The sequence below is a fragment of the Chanos chanos genome, chromosome 16, assembly GCF_902362185.1.
Source record: "Chanos chanos chromosome 16, fChaCha1.1, whole genome shotgun sequence".
NCBI lineage: Eukaryota > Metazoa > Chordata > Actinopteri > Gonorynchiformes > Chanidae > Chanos > Chanos chanos.
Window position 1 is genome coordinate 1,607,588 of NC_044510.1, and position 15,707 is coordinate 1,623,294.

The 15,707-nt window shown below is 43.2% G+C and overlaps 1 protein-coding gene across 4 annotated transcripts in view; it reads left to right on the forward strand.

Annotated features, from left to right (window-relative positions):
- dpysl3 (dihydropyrimidinase like 3) overlaps positions 1–14,463 on the forward strand; it is a 38,436-nt gene extending 23,973 nt beyond the window's left edge. For 2 of the 4 annotated variants that reach the window (XM_030793357.1, XM_030793359.1), the window contains exons 8-14: positions 1,013–1,133; positions 3,066–3,222; positions 4,113–4,254; positions 5,413–5,583; positions 9,644–9,823; positions 12,236–12,395; positions 14,064–14,463. In XM_030793357.1, coding sequence (XP_030649217.1) covers positions 1,013–1,133; positions 3,066–3,222; positions 4,113–4,254; positions 5,413–5,583; positions 9,644–9,823; positions 12,236–12,395; positions 14,064–14,149 — 1,017 coding nt within the window. In that variant the 3' untranslated portion in view covers positions 14,150–14,463. Of the gene's footprint in view, positions 1–1,012; positions 1,134–3,065; positions 3,223–4,112; positions 4,255–5,412; positions 5,584–9,643; positions 9,824–12,235; positions 12,424–14,063 lie in introns of all 4 variants that reach the window. The other 2 variants (XM_030793358.1, XM_030793360.1) reach the window with 1 other exon arrangement.
- The last annotated feature ends 1,244 nt before the right edge of the window (positions 14,464–15,707 follow it).

Sequence of the window (15,707 nt, forward strand, 5' to 3'; positions counted from 1 at the left end):
ACAGTATGATCAGGCTTTTGCTCCTGCCTGGTCGCATCTTCTCTCATATATCACACACAATGTTATCCCTGACCAAACCATGGGAGGGAAAACGTCATCTGACCTATGGGTACATTCCTGGAATTACGATCTGGCCATGTTTCCTCATATGATTCTCCAGTGTTCACCAGTGACTCTGGTAGTCATGCTAGAGCTCTGATTGGTCAGATTACAGCTCTTTGTCTGTGTGCAGCAGTATGTCCCTCAGTTGTCAGTTAAGGGACATCCTTATGAAAAATCACAATGTCTGCAAGAACATTACTCAGTTCATTCCATCAAAGTTGCAGGACAAAGCTATATCGGTGTGTTATGGTGTACTAAATTGTACTCATAGTTAGATGTATCAGATGACTGACTGACCCAGTTCTTAGCCCAGTTCCACCCTCTCCCAGTTCTCAGAGGTTCTGGCCTGCCCTTATCAGTCAGTGATCCATTTAACTGGGATACACAGAGGTTAACTGGGACACACTGTGTTTGGCCGCAACCAGTCAGGAAACAGGGGGAACTACTGTGTGTGTGTGTGTGTATGTGTGTGTGTGTGTGTGTGTATGTGTGTGTGTGTGTGTGTGTGTGTGTGTTGATTATATGTAACATTTGTGTCTGTATGGGCAGCTGGAGGCGAAGGCAGTCTTCCTGTATGTGTGTGTGTGTGTGTGTATGTATGTGTGTTTGTGTGTGTGTGTGTGTATTTATGTGTTTGTGTGTGTGTGTGTGTTTGTGTGTGTGTGTGTGTGTGTGTGTGTGTGTGTGTGTGTATGTATTTATGTGTGTGTGTGTGTGTGTGTGTGTGTGTGTGTGTGGGTGTATGTGTGTGTGTATGTGTGTGTGTATGTATGTGTGTGTGTGTGTGTGTGTGTGTGTGTAAGTGTGTCTGTGTCTGTGTGTGTGTGTGTGTCTATTTATGTGTGTGTGTGTGTGTGTGTAAGTGTGTGTGTGTGTTGATTATATGTAACATTTGTGTCTGTATGGGCAGCTGGAGGCGGAGGCAGTCTTCCGTGCCATCACCATAGCCAGTCAGACCAACTGTCCCCTCTACGTGACCAGGGTCATGAGCAAGAGTGCGGCTGACATCATCTCCCAGGCCAGGAAAAAAGGTGCGTGCTCGTCACATGACTTAACCCCACATGGTCTCACTGAACACCACCCAGTGTCACACATTTTACTGAACATGACCAAACTTATCACATTCTTACTGAACACCACCAAACTTCATACATTTCACTGAACACCACCAGACTGCACACATTCTTACTGAACACTACCAAGCCTCACACATTCTTCCTGAACACCACCACACTTCACACATTCTTACTGAGCACCACCAGACTCAACACATTCTTACTGAACACTACTGATGTCTTTCTGAACACCTGACTTCAGACATCTTACTGAAGACCAGCTGATTCACACATCATGTCTTTTCCTGTTCTCAGTCAGGAAGTACACGTCACCAAGAGGATCTGACTGTGAGACACTTTACACATGTCATGTTCATGGCCAGTGTCCCATGCTTTAATGCTCGTGTTTGGAAGAGGGAGCGCATGACTGAGAGAGTTGAAATGGTATCGCCAGATGATGGTTAATGTATGACTTGAGAAAGTGCTGTGTTGTCCACCTGACATGGCCAAAAGCTGAAGTTTCTTTTTTCTCTGTAAAAGTCTGGAAATCTTCCTGTTCTGTAATCATGGTCTGACTTTCTCTAAACATCAGAGTTTGAAACTTACTGATGAGGCTTTAAAAAAAAAGAGTTCCCAGTGCCTTCTGCTTTTCATTTTGTACTTCCTGGAGTCTGGTTCATGTCATACTTGCTGGCTTTTGCAAAGTCCAACAGGCAACATGGACACCTGAGGCTGGAATCTGTAACCCACTGGAAGTCTCTCAGAGTTTCTGAGTCTGTAGGCCTTAGGCTGGAATCTGTAACCCACTGGATGTCTCTCAGAGTTTCTGAGTCTGTACACCTGAGGCTGGAATCTGTAACCCACTGGAAGTCTCTCAGAGTTTCTGAGTCTGTAGGCCTTAGGCTGGAATCTGTAACCCACTGGAAGTCTCTCAGAGTTTCTGAGTCTGTACACCTGAGGCTGGAATCTGTAACCCACTGGAAGTCTCTCAGAGTTTCTGAGTCTGTACACCTGAGGCTGGAATCTGTAACCCACTGGAAGTCTCTCAGAGTTTCTGAGTCTGTACACCTGAGGCTGGAATCTGTAACCCACTGGAAGTCTCTCAGAGTTTCTGAGTCCGCAGGCCTGCGCTGTCTTGTCTCACAGATGACTGGAATCTCCTTATGACCTTACAACAATATCTTATTTCCTTTGTCCTGAATCAGATTACACACAATAACTTAAGCCTGGTCAACTTAACTGACAAAAACAGCACTCTGTTTAAGGGATTTGCTAAGCTGGTGTGTGCAGTTCATCGCAACTAAAAGTTAGGAAAAAGGGAAAAAACAAACAAACAACAACAACAACAAAAAAACCCAGGACATGTGTTCACGAGATGCCTTTGCTTGTGCTGGGCCCTCTGTTGGGATGTTATTTTTGAGATGGAGAGGAAAGGGAAACTGGATGTCTTGTGTAGGGAACTTTCCAGGCTTGCACAGTAGTGGGCTTGCTTCCCCAGAGGCTTTGGCCTGATCCCTAATTTTCTGACGCCAGCAGCTGATTTGTTGTACTCTGAGATGAAGAATTCAGAAAGAAATCAAAACATCAGGCCAATGAGCTATCCAGTGTGTTGACACCAGAAACCTGTTAGCACTGGCCAGCTTTGTCTCTAGTGGACCGAAACTGCATTAGCACGTAAATGGGTTCGATTAGCCTGGTATTCCTCTATTCCTGATGTGTTTCTTCAGGAAAATTCATCTGGGTTATTTGATATTTCTGGTCATCGTCTGGCTTTGAGTAATGTAAACATTAATTTATATATGATTTAAAGAAGGGAAAATGCCCTTAGGGATAAGTGAACCTGAGTTGAAAAAAAAAAAAAAGAAAGAATTTTCTTGTACAGTTGTTTTTTCTTATGCTGTTCTATAGGTAATGTCGTGTTTGGGGAGCCAATCACGGCCAGCCTTGGAACTGACGGGACTCATTATTGGAGTAAGAACTGGGCAAAGGCCGCCTCCTTTGTGACATCACCACCCCTCAGTCCAGATCCCACCACTCCTGACTACCTGAACACTCTGTTGGCCAGGTAAAACAGCACACACCTAGCACGTCTCATCCCGTAGAGCCGTCATAATACTGACATATTACACACTCCATACCCTCTGTTTGACAGAGTATCTGAATGAAAAATATGACAGTCATAACTCTGGAAGGGAAGTGGAAGTCTTACTCCATTTAATGCTTTGGAAAAAAAAAAAAATTGAAGTAAGTCAGTTAATGTCCTAGGATCCAGGTCTGAGTTAGGTAAAAATAAACTGTTAATAAAAATGATCTGTTACTTTTGGATCCTAGTGAAGTTTTCACTCATTTCACTGACAGCACTATCTTTCATGTCATCCTCTTCAGCTCTGTGCGCTCCGTAATTACTGAGCTGCTATTTTAAAACACAACAGTATAATCTAGGCTTATGCCTTCAACGCACGAATGATACATGGATGAATAGCGTCAGTTGGTGACATAAGTAACTGAAGAGGGATGCCCTTAGACAGTGGTTCAGCTCTTTGTAATGTACTTGAGCCTTCATTTTGTAGTGTTGTTCTGTCTTCTTGGCTCAGTGTAAATTTTCATGATTCCCGGCCATGGAATAAAGTAGGGCTCAGTGGAGCACTGGCAGATTTGCCAGGAATAGGCTGACGTAAGACTCTAATCCCCCCGAGCTTGTTACAGAAGCCTTTTCACCTAAAGCCTGCAGGAACGATGCCTCAGGATCTGTCAAAATCATCTGTCATCTCACTATGACCGCCAGTCTTTCTCTGCTGTGTTTTTCAACAGATACTAAAAGACTAACTGTTCTCTCTTTCTCACTCTCTCCTCTCTCACTCTGTCTTCCTCATTCCCTCTCTGCCCCTCCCCCTCTCTCTGTCTGTCTGTCTCTCTCTGTCTGCCTGTCTGTCTCTCTGTCTGTCTGTCTGTCAGTGGTGATCTAAATGTGACTGGCAGTGCCCACTGTACATTCAGCGTGGCCCAGAAGGCCATTGGAAAAGACGACTTCACTCAGATCCCCGAGGGAGTGAATGGAGTGGAGGAGAGAATGTCTCTCATTTGGGACAAGGCTGTGGTGAGGATTTCTCTCTCCAGCTCCCTCTCTCTCTGTCACACACACACACACACACACACACATTCAGCATTACAACAAACTGCAGATTATAAAAACTGTCCCCGAGGCTTCAGCTATTACAGCTATAACCAGTGCTGACATTTCACCATTCTCTCTCTCTCCCTCTCTCTCTCTCACTGTCTCTCTCTCTCTGTCTGTCTCTTTCTCTCTGTCTCTCTCTCTCTCTCTCTGTCTCTGTCTGTTTCTCTCTCACTGTCTCTCTCTCTTTGTCTTCTACATTCTTTGTCAGTATCTTTAATCTTCTGTGTATCTCCATCCTTCTGGTCTTTTTCATCTTTGTTCTGTCTGTAGGAGCTTTTGTGCTAAAGAGGAATGGGGCAACGCTAGACAAACACTCTATTTAAATCACACTCATATCGTTTTTATCTGCCCTCCTCTTCACCCCGACTTTCATTCTGTGGAAGACAGAGGAACGCTTGTGTTTTTAGACCAGCTGTGTTGTGTTGGGGAGTGGGAAGGGCTTGTGGCTGTGTGTGTGTGTGTGTGTGTGTGTGTGTGCGTGTGTGTGTGTGTGTGTGTGTGGGCGAGAGAGAGAGGGAGAGAGAGAGAGGGCAAGTGATGAGTTACTTATTCTGCTTCTTGCTATGTCCTGTTCCCATGTCATTATGTTATTATCAGTGCTGTAGTAACATTGTTACTGATGGGCATGCCAGTAAAGTGGAGAGAGAGAGATTCCTAAAATTAACTGTAGCCTTGTTAAGCTCTGCTCTAATGTTTTTTTTAATGAAGATCAATCAGTGTTCAAATATTTATCCATGGATGCTCAGGTGACGTAGTGGTGAATTAGTTAAATCTAAATTCACAGGAAACAACATGCACCCCCCCCCCCCCCCCCCCCCCAAAAAATCACATTAATTGTTTGTCTAATGAGGTTGAGACCTAGACGATTGGGAGATGCAGGAATAAGCCATGTGTTTGTATTCATGTCAATATTGAAATCTAGCTGTGCAAGTTAATGAAGTCTTTCTAACCAGTAATCTATGAATCAGTCAGTGCTTGATGACTTAGAAACTCAATGAGAGCTGATGGAGTTAGGAGTCAGAATTAAGATCAGGAGTAAGATCCAGCCCGACCCCTGACCTTCACTCTCTGTCTCAGGTCACTGGAAAGATGGATGAGAACATGTTTGTTGCCGTGACGAGCACCAACGCGGCTAAGATCCTGAACCTGTACCCGCGTAAAGGCCGGATCGCCGTGGGGTCGGACAGCGACTTGGTCATTTGGGACCCAGACTCTGTCAGGACCGTCACTGCCAAGACGCACCACTCGGTGAGTTCTCAGGCCTGGGTTCCCTCCGGCATGGGAAAGTCGTGCCAGAGTGTCTGGAGTGTCTGTCTTTGCATTGTCATGTTGGTCTTGGAGTTTACTGCTATCAGGATTGAGTGGATGTGTCAGCTTCACTGGAGCCTCTCTTTCCCTTAGCCTAAGCACATTAACAAATCTAGTTCTATTAATGATTTACAGATAGATAGATAGATAGATAGATAGATAGATAGATAGATAGATAGATAGATAGATAGATAGATAGATAGATAGAAATTTTGTTTTTATTTTATGTAAAAGTTCATACTAAGTTGCAGAGTAAGTTGATTTAACTGATGTCATCCTGTACAGTGAGTGCAGGGATTTGAGTGTGCTACAGGAACAATCTTGGCTATGTAGTGTGAATGTGTACAAAAAAAACACATCACTTGGAAGAGCAAAACTCACTGTGCTCAACTCAGCATATTTACAATACAAGACAAAGAGAAAACAGACAGACAGAGAGAGAGAGAGAGAGAGAGAGAGAGCGAGAAAGAGAGAGAGTAACACATGCCTGGCTGTATTCCAGTGACCTCTCTCACCTCATCTGAGGGGAAATGAACTCCCCTGTGGAGGTTTGCAGTGAATGGAGTGTGTGGCAGTGTCTAATGGTATGAACTCATACAGATTCACTCAGAAATACTGCACTTGGCTCCCAGAGAGAGCCAGACAATCAGGAGACAATCAGGAGACTGGCCTCTGATGTCAAGAGACCAAACTTCACATCCTTTTCATGTTATATTCTGCTGAGTGAGTATTTGATCTTTTGGATTCATCCAAATACCCTAAGCCAGTAAAAAGTCATTTGTCTCTTTTAAGCTCTTTGATTGGGTGTGTCTGCTAAAGGCGGGAAACCCCAGGGGTTGCTTACCCCGGGTTGCCTAGGCAACAGGAAATGCTAGCTCGCTCAAACAAGAACAGAGAGTTAGCGAATGGGGAAAATGTCAGGAAATCAAATCTTGTGTTTCCTGAAGGGGGGGAGGGGGGGGGGCAGGGGGAGGCAAAAGAGAAAGCAGTTAGCTTGTCTGTGTCTTTCCCATGTGTGGAAGGGATTGGACATGAACATGAAGATTACTCCAGACTGAAGTCACTGTTCTCTCACCAACCTCTGCAGCCCCCACATTCCATAATGGATGAAACATCCTGTTACTCTTGTTTCTGACTGCAGGAACTACAGAAATAACTCAACCTGAGTCTTATTTTGGTCTCAGAGGCCTGCATCAAAGATTCCCACACTCAACAGTGTTATAAGGCCGTCATCTGGAAGTTTACTTTCACCGTCCTCTGTTTATGAGCTTACACAAGAGGGCCTGTCTGCACCCCTGACGTCATTTTTGGCAAAGGCTGTCACTTTGGTGTTGTCCTTTTCTGTCCTTCACTGGGCCTTTGGACGGGGGGGTGTCTGATAAAAGGCCTTCATCACGCTGGGGCCATAAAGCACTCAGACTTCCGTGCTCTCTGATACGTGGGGAGGGAAAGGAGGGGGGGGGGGGGGGTAGTGGTCAAACGCTGCTCAGAGTCAAGCGAACAGGCGTGGGTGGGGTGTGCGTTTCTGCATGTGTACTGGTGAGGGTGTGTTTGTGTTAGTTCATCTGTGTGCGTTTCTGCATGTGTACTGGTGAGGGTGTGTTTGTGTTAGTTCATCTGTGTGCATTTCTGCATGTGTACTGGTGAGGGTGTTTTTGTGTTGGTTCATCTGTGTGTGTGTGTTATATAAAGTCTGTGTTCATATTTGTTGTGGTAATGCTGGTAAATGATTGTGAAGAAGCTGCAGAGAGAAAATGAGAGAGTAAAAATATAGTCTAGTATATAGTAGTAATATAGTATAGAGAGAGAGAGAGAGAGAGAGAGAGAGAGGTAGAGAGTGTGTGTGTGAGAGGGAGAGAGAGAGAGAGAGAGAGAGAGAGAGAAACAGGAAGAGAGAGAGAGAGAAACAGACAGAGAAAGAAGAGAGTGGGAGAGGGAGAGGGAGAGAGAGAGAGAGAGAGAGGGAGAAACAGGAAAAGAGAGGGTGATAGAGAGAAAGAGAGAGAGAGAGAGAGAGAGAGAGAGAGAAACAGAAAGAGTGGGAGAGAGAGAGGGGGGGACAGAAAGAGAGAGGGAGAAATAGAAAGAGAGAGAGGGAGTGACAGAAAGAGAGAGAAACAGAGAGAAAGAGGGAGAGAGAGCAGAAATCCCTGGCTCCAGCCGTATGATGGCAGCTGTTGTTGTCTTCATGCCAAATGGACGTGTATGAGAATGTGCCAGAGGGTCTATCTTTCTCTCTCTCTCCTCTCTCCCACACATGCTGTTCATTAACGTTGAGCTGTAGTCACGTCCCAAAGACTCCCTCTCTCTCCTCTCCAGACCTCCTCAGCTGCTCCTGTAGCCAACTCCTAAGTCTCACATCCACCACTCACTGCACAGCTACACTCTCAAAACCTCTAGCACAAGCAAAGATCTCTCATTACAACCTCTTTCATATTTTCATTTCAACCCGCACTTCCAGCTGACTAACCCTTTAGTATAGTGTGTTTATAGTGCAGGGGTTTTTTTTGGTCTTTTTCTCTATTTTGGCTCTTGTTTCGTAGTATTAGGGCTATGTTAAGCCTCTGAGCAGACGGGAAAATCCCCCACCCCCAAAATCCCCATCCTTCCCCCAAAGAAAGAAAAAACCCCATCCCGTGTAAACACTGATATGCCCACAATTCACGGGAGGACGCTGCCGTGAGAGAGCAGTTTCAGGGGAAGTGAAATCCGCCTCCCTGTCTCTGTAATCACTGACACTGGATAAACCTGCAGTGTCTTGGGAGGATGTTTTGGAATCATACAGCCTCTTGAGCGGTATTCAGCATCCGTTGATTATTACAATCAGGTGTGAATTCCACAGATTAAGTTATTCCTTCAGGAATGATAAAAGAAAATGAAAAAAGAAACAGACAATACACTAGTTTACATTTGGTTGAAACATTCCTTGACCCTGGAAGTTTGAACGTCAGATGGTTGGACTGAACTTCTTCACTCATTCAGAGGGTTAGGGTTGACCTCTGAACTCGATCAGAGGGTGAGGGTTGAGCTCTGAACTTGATCAGAGGGTGAGGGTTGACCTCTGAACTTGATCAGAGGGTGAGGGTTGACCTGTGGAGTCAGATGGGTTTAAGGGTTGTGATTAGGATGTTGCACTGTTTGCGTAACACGTCCTGAGTCCCTCACTGTTCTTGGACCTGTGGAGGCTGTTTTTAGACCTATCCGTCTGATTCTATGATCAGACTGGATTCCACAAATTCATAATCGGATCATATGATTCATGTCCATATGGAATTATTAAACCACATTCACAGTAATGCTCTTTAACAGGGGTGTAGGGTTTGGAGTTGAATCTTACTCTTAGTGAAAAAAAAAAAACCTTACAAACAAACTGCTATGACACCTCAGATGTGCTTGCGGCATAGCTTTGGACACCATGAAAAAAATATGTATTTGTAGTTTGAGGTTTCTCTTTTGTTTTTATATATTTTTCTGTAAGTCGAGTCTTGGTCCTGATGCTCCAGATTTCCTGATGGTGTTCCCGTCAGCCAGTCACTGTGGTATTTGATTGGCTGAAGAGTTTTCGTTTTTCAGGAAAAACAGTAAGAGTTCAGCACTCCAGGACTGGACTTGGACACCTCTAATACAGGAGGACTGGTGTTTTTGCCCAGACCAACATTTGTCTTATAATCAAGAAATGTTAAATGTGTTTCCAAAGAACAATACATATCTCCTCTGGGTCTGTCAGCGCTTAGTCGTAATCAGAGACAGAGGACGTCACTCGTGTATTTCACAACCAGCCGTATGTATTTACTGGAAGGTTGTCTTCATTTCTTCTCATTTTGCCAAAACCGCCGTCTTACAAGTCCTCAATGTGTTGTTCACACCGCTCCAAGCAGCAGGCCCAGCTACAGTGCATTCAGCCCTACTCCTAACCTTCCCTCTCTAAAGAATACTGTCATGAGTGATCCCAGATCAGTAACTAAAGAACTGCTGTGTCATGTCCTGTCCCTTCACGCAGGCTGCTGAGTATAACGTGTTTGAGGGCTTGGAGCTCCGTGGAGCCCCGATGCTCGTTATCTGCCAAGGCAAGATTGTCTTTGAGGACGGGAATCTCCACGCCACCTCTGGCACTGGACGTTTCATTCCCTGCTCCCCATTCCCGGATTTCGCCTACAAACGCGTCAAAGCCCGGAAGCAGGTGAGCTTCGACCCGCCGCCAGCAAAGGCAAACTGGAATCTTCCAAAATGAAAAATAATAAATTAAAAATAAAAAAAATAACACATGAAAAATACATATACAAATACAAATTTAGATTGGTTAAAAGCGATGTCAACACATTTCAGTTCAAAAACAGGTTTGGATTTATATTTCTCCAGTCAGGCTTTATGTTCCTTTAACCAGGGTTTATATTTTGTTAAGCAGGATTTTGTACTTTTGCTTTAACTTTATTAGCTAGGTTTTATATGTCTATACCTAGCCTTTCATATATATATATATATATATACATATATATATAGATAGATAGATAGATAGATAGATAGATAGATATAGATATAGATATAAATATAGATATACCTTTAACCAGAGACACTGTGTCTTCTCTCCCTGACATAAACTGTATTCCAGTAATGAAAACTGGCCTGCTTTAAGCTAGGCTAGTGAATTGGAGTATGGCTGTATTTGCCTCCAGTGAATTGGAGTATAGCTGTATTTGCCTCTAGTGAATTGGAGTATGGCTGTATTTGCCTCTAGTGAATTGGAGTATGGCTGTATTTGCCTCTAGTGAATTGGAGTATGGCTGTATTTGCCTCCAGTGAATTGGAGTATAGCTGTATTTGCCTCTAGTGAATTGGAGTATGGCTGTATTTGCCTCTAGTGAATTGGAGTATGGCTGTATTTGCCTCTAGTGAATTGGAGTATGGCTGTATTTGCCTCTAGTGAATTGGAGTATGGCTGTATTTGCCTCTAGTGAATTGGAGTATGGCTGTATTTGCCTCTAGTGAATTGGAGTATGGCTGTATTTGCCTCTAGTGAATTGGAGTATGGCTGTATTTGGCTCTCCTCTAGTGAATTGGAGTATGGCTGTATTTGCCTCTAGTGAATTGGAGTATGGCTGTATTTGCCTCTAGTGAATTGGAGTATAGCTGTATTTGCCTCTAGTGAATTGGAGTATGGCTGTATTTGCCTCTAGTGAATTGGAGTATGGCTGTATTTGCCTCTAGTGAATTGGAGTATGGCTGTATTTGCCTCTAGTGAATTGGAGTATGGCTGTATTTGCCTCTAGTGAAAAGCGGAGCTCTGGCCCCTCTGTGGTGCCAATGGCGAGCATCAGTGGAGAATGTGACTGTGATCTTTTCAGGTTCAAAATGCAGGCTCTGTTCCCCTCCGTGCTCTTCCCCTAAGGACAAAAATAGTTACGCCCACACCAGCACTGCGCAATGAATCGGACAACAGGGGCAGTTGTCTGGGAGATGCCCCCTCCTGCTGGGGTGCACTGTGGTGTAGTGGTGAAGCAGAACTCTTTTCTGAGCTCATTTAAAGTCAGACGTTCAGAGTCAAATCTGTACAGGACGCTGTGTATCGTGTTTATGCCGTGAGCTAATTTAGATCAAATTATAAAATACCCATTACCACATTATTTCCACTGCCCCTAAAATCTAAAAACTGGTATCATTAGGAAGACAACAATAAATACTGACCCTTAGAGGAGCGCAAACAGCTCTCACTAACAACACACACAGATCATTTTAAGAGTTTTCACAAAAAAAAACCCTGAACATCGTAAGAGTCTTAACAAAAAACACACACAGATCATTTTAAGAGTTTTCACAAAAGAAAACCCTGAGCATCGTAAGAGTCTTAACAAAAAACACACACATAGATCATTTTAATAGTTCTCACAAAAAACACACACACACGCACGCACGCATGCACACACAGATCATTTTACATCCTCACAAACAAAAAAACACACACGCTTATCAAGTTCTCACAAGAAAACATACACACAGATCATTTTAAGAATTCTCAACAAAAAATCAAAAGGAAAAAAAAAAAAACCCACACTGATCATTTTAAACAGTAGCAGGCTAGTCATGGACCTCAATTCACTAAGACTACCGCTGGATGGTGGAGTGGATCGACTGTCTTAGCAGGAGTAATCAGTGAGCTTTTACTGGTTATCCTGGTAGCACTGGTAATGAGGTTGTTTGTATGAAAAATAACATTATCGGCATGTTTGCAAAGTAGGCTACTGCATCAAATGCTTGTGGTCGTAAAAAAAAAAAAAAAGAGAGAGAAAGAAATGGTGTGTTTTGGAAAATTTCTGCACCACAGAGAGAAACAAGGGCTGATGAGTAGGAGGGGAGGTCTCTCAGTCCACATCCGTAACTCAGCCACGGTGAACAAGGCCTTCCAAAAAGAAATGCCACAAGGTTTTATGGTCATTATGCAACTCATTGACATTTCCTTAACATTTGTTCTCATTATAATTGTTATTTTTGTTATTTAATAAAAAGAGATGCCGTTCCATTAAAATAAACTGTCAGCATCCAATATTCAGTGTAGTCTGTGATAGGACTTGTTTTTTCCTGTCTTTCTTTATGTAAGTTGGCACTTCTGAGGGCAGTGCCCAGGGGAATGTATGATGGTCCCGTGGCTGAATTCTCACCCATGTCGCGGGGAGGCACTCCGTCTGCGTCTGCCCGTACCTCTCCCACCAAGACGGCCCCAGTGAGGAACCTCCACCAGTCTGGGTTCAGTCTAGCAGGTACACAAAACCTTAATCTCTCACACTTGTCCTCTATAGTCCACTGCACCCTCAGTACCTCACTACACAACTCTGTACAGACACTCTTATGACATGTGAAAGGCATCATAACTTTATTGCTTTGCACATTCATATCTGAACCATTTCCAAGAAAGCCTTTGGATGACTTGGAAGCTGTAGAGTTTACAAGCACATCTGTGTTGAACGAGTCCAACGCTGAGGTGTTGTTGGCAGTTAACAGTGTGTTGAAGCACATGCTGTTTGGGAAGAGGTGTTACACATCTTTTTATTTTTAGCTAGTTACAGAGAAGACTTCACTTCTCAGGGTTGGACAAACATGTTTCTATAAGCACACCGGTGTGCGTTTCACTTTACCCATACAACACCCACAGACAGACTGCCCCATACTGGATCAGGACCTCCCACCTTCCTGTGTTGTCAGGTTACCCAGTTGTTTCATTAAATACTTCTTACCAGTGCAGTTTTAAAGATGTCCTCTACCCCAGCTTAACCACATACAAGGTCATCTGACAAGGTCGGATCTGAGGTATTACCTTACTATAGAGCGATGTGACATGCTGGCACAATTAAAACTCAGTGGTAATGTTCTCAACAGCCATAGTCTGTACACACAGTTGTTGTTGTTGTTGTTGTTTTTTTTAAGAATATACAAGTAATTCTAGGTCCATTTGAGGCCTGATAAAGTAAATCTATGTCTGAATTATTGAAGTGCTGATACAGCAACCTCTCTCTGTCTCTGTCTCTGTCTCTTATTTGGTTTTGTATCAGTGGCAGTGGCTGTAGGGGATGTCTGTAATCAGTGAATGCCTAGCTAAAGCCGTCGGCAGGTAGAAGGCGGGTAAACAGCCCGTCAAACAGAAGCTGTGTTAATGTTGCTTTGAGGGAACAGTTTAAGGCCAGTACACTTATAGAGAGTGATCTTCACTGGAAAATATGTCTTTGTGTCTGTGTAATAAAGATGGAACTCACTCCGCTCTGAGAGAGCAGGGGGTTGCCCTAGACTGTATTTCATGTTCTGCACTGCTCTCTTGTGGAACTGTCTTTTGTTTTGGTTTGTCTGGGAACACCCCTTGTAACCAAATACCTATAGGCTAACCTCCATACTCAGACACATATGTACAAACTCACACACACAAACACACACACAGTTTCTCTTTCTCCCTCTCCCTCTCTCACTTACTTGACCCACACATATTTGTTTGCACATTAAAAGAATCAAGTCTTTTTTCACATGAAGAGACATCTTTACTGTGACACTGCATTTCTCATTTAACCTGCAACACTCCAGCACGTCAATTTAATCCCATGATAATCTTAATTTAATCCCATACTAGTTCACGTTATTCCTCCAAATCAAGGTGAGGTTGTGTCAAGGGCACATGGGTAAACCATGATTACATGTTCATGTAATGGGGTGTACATGCACTCAACAACATATTCATCAGTCCCATATAAGCATGATGTGTTTCATGTCATTTATTAAAATACAAATATGTTTATGCACCAACTCATTATACATTACAGGTCATCACAAGGATTTCATACGTGGTTAGAATCAACTTCATTTTTTGTTTTTTTTTACAGTGTATGGTAATATCTCTCTCTCTCCCTTTCTCCTTCACACTCACTGTCTCTGTCACTATGCAGGTCCAGAAGAGGCCCCAATTAGGCCAGGTGGACGGCGTATTGTGGTGCCCCCTGGTGGTCGCTCCAATATCACATCCCTCAGTTAAACGAGGAGAGAGAAAAGAGATCAAATAAACAGATAGGATTTTGAGAGGGAAGGGTGGTAGTGAAAAGAAATAAAATAAAGAAGAAAAAGACATGTGGAGCACTGAATTCTCAAGCCTTTTACCTGTACCTTAATAATCCCTCATCCCCTGCTTTAGCTTTCAATAGTATAGTAACCCTTCTCCCAGGGACGACCCTACCAAAACAATCTGCAACGTAATACTGACCAAATAAAGATCAAAACATTTATTACTTTTGTACTATGAGTTATTTCCAAACAGGGTGTGAATAATTATGGAAAAACTGGAATGTTTTACTACAGAAGACATTTTTCAGACATGCTCTGGGGTCAGATAGAGAAAGTTTGGGTGATTGTTCTAAAAAAAAAAAAAAGTCTGCACTGTTCGTTTGAAACCACATTGACATGAAAGAGAGGAAAATTTGTCTTCTTTTTGGCTGAAAATGTAACTTCCAGGAGAAGGAATACTATCCAATCTAGAATGTTCCCTCCCCCATCCTTTTTGACCGTGTGATCTTTTTTTTTCCTTGTCTGCAAATAAACTCATGCGAATGAAACATGAAATATTGTCAGCTTTTGGTAGGGGACAATGTGAGTATGGTAGTTTAAACACAGCTTTGTGAGTGATGTTGTTGTTGTTTCCTTTTGGGTTTTGGGGCCAGGAGAAAAGAGTGTGTTATTCATTACTGTAGTAAGAAAGAGAAATGAAGAGGAGAAAAGCATCTGGTACACTTCTATGTAAGAATGCAAAGACGTGATTTTTTTTTTTTTATGTAGCACTCTCTCATAGCTGTACATTGTGAGGAAACCTCTTCATATTTGCTTGTCTGCCTTAAGATCGATGCAAAGGCCATTCAAGCCAGTGACTTGGCATGGCTTCTAGAAACAGCACATGTAGCCCACAAGAAGCTGAATAACCCTGTGAATCAGTAACAATAAAGTTGATGTTGAAAACCTGCCATAGGAAAACAGCAATTCACATTTCACCTGTTTTTTTCCCCCTTTGTTTTGTTTTAGATGATTTAGAAATTTAAGCACGAAGTGTACCCTGGAATGTAGGGCAGTGCATTTAACAAGGTATTCATGCAAGAAAACTTTTCTCTGTAGTCATTACCAGTATACTTACTCACAGCTAGCTGCCTAGCATTCAAAACAATTTTCCCAGTCTGCTTAAGTCCAGAGGGTTACACTTGGCAAGACTGTCTCCAGAATCGCCCAGAGAGACGGCAGAGTCCTGAGGTGACCTGCTCTCCTAATGACACGACTGTTTTCCGCACGGAAAAGGTTCCACAGCTGTTTTTACTAATGCAGAAACCAAAACAGGTAAACCACCAAAGGAAGTAAAATACGTGCGTCTGTGAAAAAGTGTCCGTTTGTCAAAATATTATCGGACAATTGATTGGATTGATGAAAATTGGATGTCAGCCATGGGTCAAAGAATTGTTTTTGTCTCACGTAGAGGTTGGCTAATCTGCCATACTCTTAAGAACACGGCAAAAAACAGAGAGCCAAAAGTGTTATAGAAATTAGGAGCCCTGATT